The 12778-nt window shown below is 42.8% G+C and overlaps 2 protein-coding genes across 6 annotated transcripts; one reads left to right on the top strand and one right to left on the bottom strand.

The window, feature by feature from the left end:
• Positions 1–146: 146 nt before the first annotated feature.
• LOC125973292 (alpha-N-acetylgalactosaminide alpha-2,6-sialyltransferase 5) lies at positions 147–4028 on the bottom strand. 3 transcript variants are annotated; one of them, XM_049727299.1, is made up of 5 exons: positions 3879–4028; positions 1692–1898; positions 703–1112; positions 530–637; positions 147–430 (listed from the first exon to the last, which is right to left on the bottom strand). In XM_049727299.1, the coding sequence occupies exons 1-5, from the start codon at positions 3945–3947 to the stop codon at positions 208–210; spliced, it is 1017 nt and encodes a 338-aa protein (XP_049583256.1). In that variant the 5' UTR covers positions 3948–4028; the 3' UTR covers positions 147–207. The 3 variants fall into 3 exon arrangements, with proteins under 3 accessions (XP_049583256.1, XP_049583271.1, XP_049583264.1); XM_049727314.1 differs by lacking the exon at positions 3879–4028 and adding an exon at positions 2162–2329; XM_049727307.1 differs by lacking the exon at positions 3879–4028 and adding an exon at positions 2007–2144.
• Positions 3850–12698, top strand: LOC125973265 (choline transporter-like protein 5). 3 transcript variants are annotated; one of them, XM_049727217.1, is made up of 22 exons: positions 3850–3982; positions 6379–6427; positions 7978–8051; positions 8155–8233; positions 8312–8384; positions 8461–8574; positions 8676–8736; positions 8804–8900; positions 8965–9039; positions 9147–9259; positions 9326–9457; positions 9546–9645; positions 9708–9800; positions 9945–10035; positions 10109–10371; positions 10445–10539; positions 10613–10716; positions 10792–10865; positions 10974–11044; positions 11132–11220; positions 11296–11380; positions 11482–12698. In XM_049727217.1, the coding sequence occupies exons 1-22, from the start codon at positions 3946–3948 to the stop codon at positions 11598–11600; spliced, it is 2088 nt and encodes a 695-aa protein (XP_049583174.1). In that variant the 5' UTR covers positions 3850–3945; the 3' UTR covers positions 11601–12698. The 3 variants fall into 3 exon arrangements, 2 of the variants coding, with proteins under 2 accessions (XP_049583174.1, XP_049583185.1); XM_049727228.2 differs by lacking the exon at positions 3850–3982 and adding an exon at positions 4461–4572; XR_007483110.1 differs by lacking the exons at positions 11296–11380; positions 11482–12698 and having other exon boundaries at positions 10796–10865; positions 11132–11210.
• The last annotated feature ends 80 nt before the right edge of the window (positions 12699–12778 follow it).

Raw genomic sequence — 12778 nt, 5'->3', positions numbered from 1 at the left:
CTTGGTCCAGAGCACCTGAGATCATTCAGATTCTGCACGCAAGTTTGCTCATGTGGTGAAATTCATAAGGCGTTCTTGTAACACACGAGAACAAGCAGCAGTCAAAACCCCTCCCCCCCTCCCCCCACCAATACAGGACAGTCCTGTGTATTGTAATATTTAATGATCAAAACAAAGTTTGGTCCAAGTGGGAATCTCGCAAGCATCTCAAGATCCAGTCTGAATGGCACTGGAGACTTTTACTGGCTTCCAGTCCGGCTGGTAGAAATGGATGTCGAGGCTCTGAGCCCAGTTGGCAAAGACCATCTTCTCTGTGATGAAGCGGTGGTGACTCCCTCGTCGGCTTCTCTCATGAGACAGGTACATGGTGCACTCGGCGGGGCCGGACGGCTCGTAGTAGTGATATGGCACTGATGGACTGGAGGGGGATCTTCAAGACAGGGGAGGAGATCAGTTTGGTTGGAACAATTTTTGGGTGATGAGGTATTTTGGAAACACAACAAAGTATCTACTGAAAATGAGAAGATACCTGCAGTGGTCAGGTGGCACCATGCCATAAACGTTGATCCTGTCACATAGCTCCAAGGCCATGGCCATCGTGAACCAACCAGTACTCAGCCAGGTGTTGGAACTTTTCCTGAATATAAATGTTGATATTTATATCAAATCAATTAGCAACTATTTTATTCATCTCACATTTACCTGTCAATGCCGGTTTCATTTTTGAAAAGTTCATCAAATGCCATCATTTGAAGTCGAGAAATGATATAAAGTTTGAGACTGGGTAGCTGCTGGTTCAATATCTTCAGATGGTTGAACACGTGGCCTCTGCCGTCGCGTTTCATGCAGTTGCTCGGTCCCCAGAAGACGAACACCGTGCCTTGGGTGGCGTTGAGCAGCTCCCGTTGCTTGCGTAGCACCCGCTGCAGGCTGGAATGCGCCACCACACGGAGAGTGGTACGCCGGCTCACGTCCCGCTCGTAGCCCACGCTGGGGGCGTCGTTCATACGGATGACGCAGTCGGCACGGTCGATTTCAGGGCCCCTCTCTCCGCCGGTGAGGTGACCTGAGCTGGTGATGAGGGCGCACGTCCCACAATGCATCTTGAGAGTCTAGGAGACAAACGGAATACGGTGGTTATAAAAAGTCTACACACCCCTTTTAAATGCCAGGTTTTTATGATCATGGCTAGACAACCTTGGGATTTTGACTTCTAAATTATGGGCTAGTTTCATAAAGTAATGGAGAACAAGTAAATAGAAGCCCCAAAAGATGCCAGCCCACCAAGGTATCTCCGCCGCTTGGCAGATGGCCAGTCCAGCAAAGCCTTTGGGTGTGATTAAAATAAAATGGGACCAACATAAATCCCCAGTTGTCAAATGGACACATTTGTGCATCCACAATTTTTTTATCTCCTCTCTCTAAAACACCCAAATAAAATTACAAAAATCTTCTTTCGGCTGCTCCTCATGAAGGTCAAAAGCAGCTTTGCAGTGTAATGCTGGCAAAATGCGATGACTTTTCTCCACGCGGGGAGCAGGTGACCTCAGATACCCCCTGAAGAAACACAGATAGCGCAACCGGATGTGCCGTGGCAAAATTTCCGCTGCTCACAAACTACAGCAGGAAGTGCTGCGAGGGAAGCAAAATGTCCAAATGAAAAAACTCACTTAATTTGACATATTATTTACCTTGCGGTCCATAACACCTGTGTAGCCACCTAGCGTTGATACCATCCTTGGTCTCTTTCTCATGGCAGACATAGCACCTTCTTTGTGTTGGGAGGAGGATGCTAATGATTGTGGTGAGGATGATCTGTCACCACTAGATCTCCTGTTGTACGCCACCATCAAACTGGTAACCATGGTAACAACAATAATGCTACCAACTCCTTTCCACTGCAACAGAGAGACCAGACAAACACGTCATTGCTACACAACCAAGACTCGGATGGAGGTCAGTGAAACGCAAAGGAATTAAAAATGTATATAAAAAAAAATCCTGACCAGTAAGACTGCATTGCATTGATGGACCCCATGCTGCTTCATAATCTATATTACGAGCAGTATAATATAAAATCCTTACCAATAAGATCAAGCTAACTTCAGAGCAGAGCAAAAATACACATATTTCCCCCCCTACAGGTCTAATTTATAATTACCAAGCGTATCCTCATTTTCCTCTCCCCTCGTTTGGAGCCCTCATCCTTTCTCGGGCAAAGCTGGTACGTAGCGTCGGTACTGCTCGTCACACAGTGGGACTTGAACGCGGGACCTCAAGAGAAACAACGCTCCGGTGACGCGCCTACTCCACCCCGCCCTCTTCCCTTTCCTCATGCAAGCTTGCGCAGTCTCTCTTCTCCACCGCATGATCCTAAACACCTCCGAGTCTCGAGTGTCGCAAACGTAGAGCACACTAAATACTTTTTTTTTTTTAGTCATGGGTTTATTTCGTGTGAAAAAAAAAAATCCGAATAATAGGTCTATATTTTTAAATGAATGATAATTAATCTAGCAGTAGCTTGCAATCCAACAAAACAATAGGACTGTCTGCACAAGCAACATTTTGCAGGAAAAAAAAAAGTCATTATGCAAGACTCCTAAAATAGAAAGTCCTTCAACTCAGCTCATTCCGTTTGTTTGACACAATAATCAATTCAACTCACTCCCACAAAATAAAGGAGAGCTAAAAGTGAGATAGTATCTTTGAGTTCCTACGACTATTAAGACCTCATTGATGAAAATAAATTGAATCGAACAAATGATTGCTATGCAATTCTTATGTATGATCTAAAAACGCTACTTGCTCGCTTTTCAAAATGTGTGGGACATCTACCACAATGGATATTGAGAAGAAGCTTGTGAATTCCGCTGATGCTCTTGGTGGAGGAGCGGGTCCATCTGCCTGTGCTATCTATTTATAGCATCAAAGCCCAATCGCATCACTTGTTGTGCAGCACAAATTCCAAAGGATACTCTTGAAAAAAATGAGGAAAGCCATCACTAGGATGCCCTTGTAGCTTTTTTGGTGTCCTCCCTAAATCTTGTGTGCCCACGGCCTTCAGAATAAGTTCTGCTGACCGGTGTATCTTTACTCAAACACTTCTTTAAAGGGACAGTGTGTAAATATTTTGATTTATTTCTATGTTCATTTGTTTTAAAAAAAAACTATTAATTTAATATGTAAAAAATACTATATCACATCAATGTACATTTTTTTTACAATGGCTAATTATATTACCTTGTACACTGTGTGCGCGTGCGTGTGTGTACGTGAGCGCGCATGTATTACTTGGGGGGGCGTTGGGTCCTATTTAACCTAGAACCGCCTCTGTGCACGTTGGTTTAGTGCGATCTGTTTACGGTCCTCTGTAAATAATATTACTGAGTTAACCCAGTTACTTATTTCCGATTGTCAATTTCAAATATAAACGAAATGATACACGGATTTATGCACTCCTTTGTTTACACAAAAAAGGGAGGGGGGGTCTTCCACGTAAATCTCTGCAGGGGACAGTGTTTTGCATAACTTTCTCTGCTGAGAAAAAACAAAGGAAGAGATTTTTGCTCTTTTATTCCGACATTTTCTATTTTAATGCCAATTAGAACCGATTCTATCCAAATCTATCTGCAGAAGTAAACAACGTGAAAGGCCATCGAGGAAAGTAGTGCCGAACAAAGAAAAGACAGCTGCGGACCCTTTAAGAGCATTTTGGAATAATTCATGAAGTGGAGCTGTAAACACCGCTGAAGCAAAGCTGCGTGGCCAAAGCAAGCATCCTCCACGATCTCGGAGCCAGGTGGCCGCGTGTTTTGTTGGACTCTCGGTGGTCAGTCCACCCCCCCACTCCCGTCCTCCACCTGCATACCTCGACTCACCTCATCATATGCGGTCCCCGGGTCCAAAGCGACGACGGCGCAGCATCGGTCCCGTTTGAAGAGTGCCATGGCTCGGAAGACGGTCGTTCCATCCGTGTATTATGGTGAGCTTGCCTTTCGGAATCTTTCTTTTGTCCGGTAACATCATGACAGCTCTCGGAGGAGTCCAGTGAAGGAATGTTAGCTGCTAACAGACAAACGCTATTATAACAAGTTAGATTTTATTATAATAATAAAAAAAAAAAGGTTGTCAGTGTTTCCGATAGAACACTATTGGTTCTTTGCAAGCACATAATTTAATTGATTAATATTGATGTATTAATTGACATTTATACACGGACTCGTGCTTTTACGCACGTTGTGTGTATATTTTGAATTTGTTGCCATATTTTTTTGTCGTCAAGCCTCGTCGTCGTTGACGCGTAAAGGTGATGACAGTGACATCTCGTTCTCTGGTTGATTGTTGAAGGAAGCAGCGAATTGGATCATCAGACAATGATGATTGTCTGATTGACGACTATATTTTTTTGTCGTCAAGCCTCGTCGTCGTTGACGCGTAAAGGTGATGACAGTGACATCTCGTTCTCTGGTTGATTGTTGAAGGAAGCAGCGAATTGGATCATCAGACAACTCAATGGTGTTAGTCCGATTTTCTCACACTAGCTCAGAAGGACAATGGCAAAGGATTCGATGCGTGAGCTATTTTATATTGGAAAGTAATATTGAAAATGAAATGTTTTTAATGGTGTCATTGATGTCTTAACTTTATAGGATTGAGAATTAAGGTGGACATTTTTCTTAAAGTTCCAAAAAAAGGCCACTATAATAATAATGATAATAATATTTAGCCCTAGTTGGCCATGTGCATTTACCAATTACAGATAGTGATGTATTCTCGTCACAGGGTAAATACAAGTCTTAATAGACTTACACACAGTATAATACAGTGGCATTGTTTCACCTTTCGTTTTACCGAGACAAGTCAATTAGTGAGGTTAATTGTACCACAGCGGTGTTCAATGCATCAAGCTAATGGAGCATTTTGTGGTGTCATGGAGTGAGCAAGTGGTAGAAATAGTAATGGCACCATCAACGCTGTATTCATCCCCTTTTTATTTGAGGATACTCTCTATGATGCTTATTTCTAAATGTAAATGTCAATGTGGTTCTCCTGTTAATCCTTGATTTAAGGTTCCTCCGGTGTGCAATTATTGAAATGGAGATAATATCGTAATCATTCAGGGACAGGGTAGCTGGCGTGATTAGATAGTTGTTCCATTCAAAAAAAAAAAATGGAGAAGTGTTAAGTCTGGCGCGAAGTTAATTAAGAAATTTCCCGCATGGGTGGATTCCCTAAATCCTGCGTTCTCACAGCCAGCCAACATAGACGCTTAAGATGAAGTCCTGTCACACTCGTCAAACACCACTCTGGATGAAATTACACTTTCATCAAAGTCGTAATGTGACTCACCCCAAAGTAAATCCTGATTTTTTTTTTTTTTACTTTACTGTCTTGGCCCCAGTGCTTCAGACTATCTTAATTTAATTATCCCAATAATTGCCAATTCAACTTATCAGAGAGGATAAAGAATATATGCATTTATGTATTGTCATATTATCTGTTTTTTTTTGTTTGTGCTCAAATCAGTCCATTTCTTAAAGGCTTGTTTGTAAGTCTTAATGTTTTTGTTTGTTAGCATTAAGCTAAGCAAAGGCTTATGTGCTTGTTTTAAATACATGACGTGTCATTGTCATGTTAAATATTTGGTTTGACAGTAAACTTTGTCCTTTGACGATCACTGTCACTGCTGGACAAAAAGCGAGGCTTCCCAAAGAAGTTGTCAAGGTCACACGACGGCAACAACACTTCTAGTCAAAAGCACAGAGCAGCAGGCTAGCTGTCAACGGCTGACAATCTCAGACGCTAACGCCTCTCCGGGGGCCGAATCCCAAACCGCATCCCCGCTGCTGTTTTTTAAAGAGGCTGTCAGCAAGTCTTTTTTTTCCCTCCTCCCGATCTCAAAGATGATCCGGTAGGCTTAAAAAAAAAATAGCTGACTGCGCTGTCCTCCAAAGATTGCTAATATTTAAAAAGATCCCAGAGGGACGCTGCTAAGTTAATTTAAAGCACAGATCCGGATGTATTGTCTTAGCAACGAGACAAGAACTTAAAAGATAGCACGGATACGGAAAAGGAACCAAAGTGGGGAGAGAAAGGATGGAGATTATCTTGAAACAGCGTTAATATTGGAAGGAGTGGGGAAAAAAAAAAAAGAGCCATCTGGTGCCTCTTAGCTGCGGTGATTGCATCCGAGATGGAGCCCAACGGGAACTGTGGGCGAATGGTGTGATCATTTTGTGTGAGAGTGTGTGCGAGTGAAATATTCCATGCACAAACTGAAGTGGTAACACTCAGCAGCTATTCGAACCACTGTAGTAAACAGTTGATAATGTATATGTTTGAAAATATGGTTAACTCTACTCATGTTTTATTTTATAGGTGAGCCATGCACTTTCGACCCAAAGTTCCGAGGGCCAATTCATGACAGGTATTGATTATTCTCACAATCATCGTTTTCGGGATAAAATCTAAAACCAAGATGGCAGCATTGACTAGTTCTACCAAAAACTGTGTGTCTTGATTCCAACTATTGTGTAAGCTCTCTGCCCGGTAGGGGACAAATTGATCATTTGTCATGGTGGGTTAATACAGAGCGAGGTGCAGTGCCGGCGGCGCTCTCCGCTTCACCACACAAATCAATGAGCATAAGTCAAACTGGTGCTGGGAGTTCAGCTGATGGCACATGTTCGGAAGTAGACACACACAGAAAACACACACACAAAACCATATAGTCTGTAGGTTTAGCGCAATGCTAACAAATTAACTAATGCTAACCAATAGCATCAGTAGCATAGAAAATCCTTTTAAAAATGTGTCCAGAATTGTTGAATTTATTCTACATGTTGTCCTAATCCATCATATCATAGATTGCTATATAACTTATAAAAAAAACCACATAAATATTGTCTTTTTTTAAATTTTTTTTTTAAAATATACTAGTCACAATTTAAGGTCCATTCAAATGTGCTTTTCTTCATCCCCATTTATGTAATGGATGAGAAAATCTAAAAGATCAATACATGTGCCTTTTTTTAGCATTCTCTTTGTCAAGGCAACCATTTTTGATATTCTTCTTCTTCTGGATCTTATCTAGTGCAAGTGTTCCTAATAATTTGGCTCTTGCGGGATTCCAGTGGCACAACGAAGATATTTTTCTACTGAAGCAAACCTCCCAATGGTCTCCCCAGTTTATTTTTTATGATTTAGTCCTGTTCAGATTTTTTTCTTGGTTGGATTCAATGCCTGCAGGCTTCTCTAGGAGTCGTTTGGCTTTCTTTTGTCCCTCGTCTGCAGAACATCTCGCACCACGTGTACTTTTGATGTTTTGTTGGCTGAGAGGCTTTCTCCTAATGAGAACCTTCAGAGAACATACTGTACTGCACACGTTTGCTCTTGTTTTGACGTAGACTCCCACCTGGGCTTTTAACAAAACACAATTGAAAGCAAAAAAAAAAAAAGGCGATACGGAATATGTCACCTTTGAAGCCCCGCCCACTCCAAGTGATAACGACTGCGGCCTGCCTTCCCGCGATAAAAGAACAAAGCCAACTTGTTTTCACTCTCACTTTGTCAGCATGCTTCTGAGGTGACTTTGTATTGGCCGCCGCACGCTGCTGCGTTTGCGCTATGTCTCGATAACGACGCGTAACTCTCTCGTTACTGCGGAGGAGCAAGGTCAGCTCGCCGGCGGCCATCTTGATCGTCCATGATGCCAAGTGGTCGTTAGCGTACACTGTACGAGCGTTGAAGGAGGGAGGTTGCCATCCGCAGCGGTTGCCATGGCAATCTAAGCACCGCTTCCTCTTCAATTTTTTTTTTTCTTCAAACGTTTGAAAGAAAACGCTAATTACAGTTTTTTTCTCTTCTTGTCTGGTCTTGTCCCACTTTCACTGCTGTCTTTGTTTCCAGAACCCACATGGATGAATGAATGAAGTATTTTCTTCTCATTTTGATCTTTTTTTTTTTGTATCTTTGCAGAGAGCTCACTGATGTGGTCTTCTGTTTAATTTTAGTCATCGTCATCTTTGCTTACATCATCCTGGGCCTTGTGGGTGAGTGTGTCACGCTGCTGCTGATGACATCACACGATAGTTTGGAATCACACAAATGCTGGCTTAGCTTTTAAAAACTAATATCCCAATTTTGTGTTTTCAGCCTGGGTCAACGGCGATCTCAAGAAAGTCACCTTTCCAACCGACAGCTACGGGACGCTCTGCGGCGAGGGGAGCAATAAGTGAGTCTTCATCTCTCCCTTAGTTTATCGAATCACTCCGAAAATGTTCTGACCTCTCTCTTTTCCTCACCCCGGCAGAAACAAAACCAAATTGTTCTACATTGACATTCTCAGTTGTCTGAGCCTTGACCTTCAGTGCCCCACCACCCAGGTGAGACCATCTGCAACGCTGGCTGATCCGAGATTGACGGACCTTTCTCATTAACACAATATGTTGCCTCCTCCAGCTCTGTGTCTCCGAATGCCCTCATCAATTTATGTTACTTCTGACTGCCGTGAAAAAAGACGACGAATGGAATTATTATAAGAAATTCTGCAAACCGGGAGTAACGAAGAGCACGGTACGAGAGTTCTTTTTTGAGCAACCACACGAGTTGACTCGTTCTAGAAATATTCATAAGCTTCTCCTCTGAAATCACTCGGCCTGTTTGTCTTCTTTCAGCCGGTTCCTCGGCTCTTAGCCAATGAAGACTGCCCATCCGTGCTCTTGCCGAGCTCAGCCTGTAAGTCAAAGCACCAGCACGCCATATTTTGATTTCTTCACCGTACCCCCTTTCCCCCCTTCCTCAGTTCTTAATCGGTGCTTCCCTATTGTCACAAACCAATCGGAGTCATTGGAAGCCGGCGATAAAAAGATTAGCGCCGCCGACTTGAAAAACGCTAGCAGGTAAGAGCCGCTCGCTCGCACATCTTACCATCTTCGATGACCATGTTGTTCCGTCTTCTCTCAGCATTGCCATGCGTGCTAAAGATATTAGCGCGAAGGTCTTTGAGGATTTAGCCGCTTCCTGGGAATGGATCCTGACGTGAGTTGATCAAACAGAAAGAACCACATCATTTAAACCTGTAAAATAGTTAGAAAGGGGCGGGGTTTAGGTGTACCTAATGATGTGACCAGCGAATGTCTTTGCAGTGGCATGGCAATCTCGATGGTGATCAGCTTGATCTTCCTCCTCCTCTTGCGCTTCATCGCCGGCGTGCTGCTGTGGCTCATAGTTGGTGCCATCGTCGGCGCCATCGGTTATGGTGAGTTTCGCGCCACTTCGTCCGTCGCCTTTCGAATTTGATTCTCCAGCTTTGTGTGTATCGCAGGTATCGGCCACTGCTATTGGCAGTACACGAATCTTCTCGGGAAGGAAGGCGCCGACATCACCATCTCCCAGATCGGCTTCCAAGCAGACTTTCAAGTCTATCTGGAGCTCAGTCAGACGTGGTTCATTTTCAGTACGCTTTAATGAGCCAGTGGGTTCTCTCCGACCTGTGGGGGGAAGAAAAAAAGAAAACTAAATCCACATGTGGTTTTGTTTTAAAGTGATTGTGCTATCTGTGATCGAGGGCGTCGTTCTACTTATCCTGATTTTCCTGAGGGAGCGACTGCTCATCTCCATCGCGCTGCTGAAGGAAGCGAGCAAGTAAGTTGCAACGATTTTTTGACTGCTTTCACACTTAACTGGTGCCATTTTTTTTTTTTTAGTGCCGTCGCACACATCATGACTACTCTCTTCTATCCCATCTTCACTTTCTGGCTGTTATGCCTCTGCATCGGTTATGGAGTGGTGGTGGCAATGTATCCTTGAGACGCCATTGTTTGGTGGGATAGAAATGGTCGAACCTGTATATGACAACTTGCAAAAGTATTAACCCCCTTAAATTTATGACTTTATATAGCTACATTTTTGTGTGTTTGTGCCTTAACTTGGGTTGACTTTAGGTGTTTATCAACGTCCGGAGTTGCCGTCTACAAAATTAAACCTAAAAATAGCCACTGCCGCTTAGGTGACAACACTACATGCGATCCAAAGGTTATCCTTACAATTTCTTTCTTGGAATGTATCTGGACATTTGAAATAACACACCTGTGATTGAATCTCTCAGAATTTCAGTCAGATCAACCTTCCTGAGAATTGTAGCAACTCGCAATGTTTTTTCGACTCCTACGGCGGCGAGGGCTTCTACCACAGCTACATCATGCTCTTCCAAGTTTTCAACTTGTTCACCTTCCTGTGGCTAGTTAACTTTGTCATGGCGCTCAGCCAGTGCACTCTAGCTGGAGCCTTTGCTACCTACTACTGGGCCATGACGAAGCCCAGAGACATCCCAGCCTGGCCGCTCGCTGCGTCTTTTAATCGAACCTTACAGTAGGTGGATCAACAGATACATGTTGCGTGTTCACTATTTGCAAATCACGTGTTTTATTATGTGGAACTGCAGATACCACATCGGCTCACTGGCCTTTGGTGCACTCATCCTCTCTCTGGTGCAAATGGTCCGCATCATTCTGGAATACCTGGATAAAAAACTCAAGCGTAAACTTTCCAACCGTTCCAGATTCCAACTTTGTTGACGACTTTGTTGACGTGTGGCTTGTGTTCTTCTCAGATGGCCAGACTAGGTGTGCTCGCTTCATGATGTCCTGCCTCAAATATTGTTTCTGGTGCCTGGAACGTTTCATCAAGTTCCTCAACAAAAATGCATACATCATGGTGAGTGATGAGTCTTTTTTTTTTTTTTTTGGGTTGCTCAACTACCTGCAGACTTATTAGCTGTCCTTTCAACAGATAGCAATACATGGAAAAAACTTCTGCACCTCCTCCAAGAATGCTTTCTTCCTCCTGATGAGAAACGTTATTCGGTAAGCTTTTTTTCTTCTGCCAAGGGAAAATGATCATGGCACGCATTACTCTGACTAACCACCAGGGGGCAGTGTGGTACATTCAACATTGTTTTCGCATGCTTTTAGGGTGGCCGTCCTGGACAAGGTAACGGACTTCTTGTTATTCCTGGGAAAACTTCTAATTGCGGGAACTGTCGGTGAGTCCGGCAGCGCTATCTAAATTATCTTGAGTTTCTGTTTTTCCTCCAAATGATATTATTTTCCTCCGTTTTCATCCGCCCCAGGCGCGCTTGCCTTTTTCTTCTTCACCCGTAAAATCCCCTTCCTTAAAGGGCAGGCGCCGACCTTAAACTACTACTGGGTCCCTCTAGTGGTAAGGAATGTAAAAAAAAAAAGAGATGGGCTAAATGGTTTTTGGTGTGATTATTTTTTCCTCTTGGTCTTTCAGGCGGTGATTTTGTTATCCTATTTAGTTGCACATGGCTTTTTTAGCGTCTACTCCATGTGCGTGGACACATTGTTCCTGTGCTTTTGTAAGTAGTCTTTTATTTTCTGTGACACATTTAAAACTGATTTAGAAAAATACTACTCAATTCTTGCTGATTTTTTGTTCTGCTTTTTCCACGCTGGTCAGGCGAAGACCTGGAGAGGAATGACGGTTCCTTAGCTAAGCCCTACTTCATGTCTCCAGAGCTGTGCAAGATCCTGGGCAAAAGTAACGAGGTCGTGCAAAACGATAGGCCATCCGAATGACCGCCTTGGCTGTTATACGAAAAACAAACAGATGAACGACACTCACCTTCCTTCTTATCTGCTCATGGAGACGTCACAGATTCTTGAAATGCGTCTTCCGGGAGGGCTTTAAAAGACAACTCCGTTGAACTCCTCACTTTTGGATGCACGTTGTTTTTGTGTGTGTTGCATTTTCCTTTTCCTGCCTTACTATTTGCAATCACATGCCACAAGGATGATTATAAAAACAAAATGAGGATTTACACAAGGGGGCACTTTGGTCTTCTGGTGAAATGTTTTGGATTCACTTTCGCTTCTGCAGTGACCCGTGAAGTTACCCAGAAAGTCAATGCAGCCCTGTGAAAATAGCAAAAAGACAAAAAAAAAAGTGAACATGTCAAATATGACTGGAAAAAAATAACTTCATTATATAAAAACACTGGTCAACAATATAAAACTCGTTGCCAAAATTAAAAAAAAAATCCATTTGCCATTAAGGGAATAAGATTTTATATATTTTTTTTCATGGAAACATTTTACCTTTTGAGAGAAATAAATGTATTTTCCCCTTGTAATAATGATAATAGCAAATGTAGAAGAAGCTACGGTTGTAACATGGTTGACCTTTACCCTCTTGACATGTCTAGCATGATTCCTTTAATGGCTCCTGACGTTTGCCATTTTGGTTGCTTTCTTCCACCACATCTAAACAAAAAAAGTTGTGTATTATATAGCAAGTCGTGACATCATCGCACACGTCCATGATGCTCATATATTAACTGTACTGTAAACCAGACTAGGTGGGAGGTCAAGACTCAAAAGGGCGGGAGGGCTTGATGGTGTTTTTATGTGCCTAGTTGTTCGGGGGTGTTGAAATTGTTCTTCTGTGGTTTTAGCGCTAATACCAGAAACTTTTAGAGATACAGTTTGTAAAAGGATGTCAAAGCCATTTTGGGTAATTTTTTTTTTAATTGTTCAGATGTAGTGCTGTTTTAATACTAAGTCTAATCGACACGTGTCTGAAGGTTATTCCGTCTTCTTTTGCATAGAGGACTTTTTGTAATCAATGAAATCCAATGACAATGTTGAGTCCTTTTAAATAAAATGGAATGATTTTAATGTGCTGTGAGGTGGTTACTTGGAGGCCAACAACGCTACAGCCGAGAAATGTGGGCCGTCTCCGAGGCGGTCTCATTTAT

Source organism: Syngnathus scovelli, chromosome 10, assembly GCF_024217435.2.
Source record: "Syngnathus scovelli strain Florida chromosome 10, RoL_Ssco_1.2, whole genome shotgun sequence".
Classification (NCBI taxonomy): domain Eukaryota; kingdom Metazoa; phylum Chordata; class Actinopteri; order Syngnathiformes; family Syngnathidae; genus Syngnathus; species Syngnathus scovelli.
The sequence above is the reverse complement of the archived record's forward strand: the minus strand, read 5'-3'. Positions and strand labels throughout refer to the sequence as shown.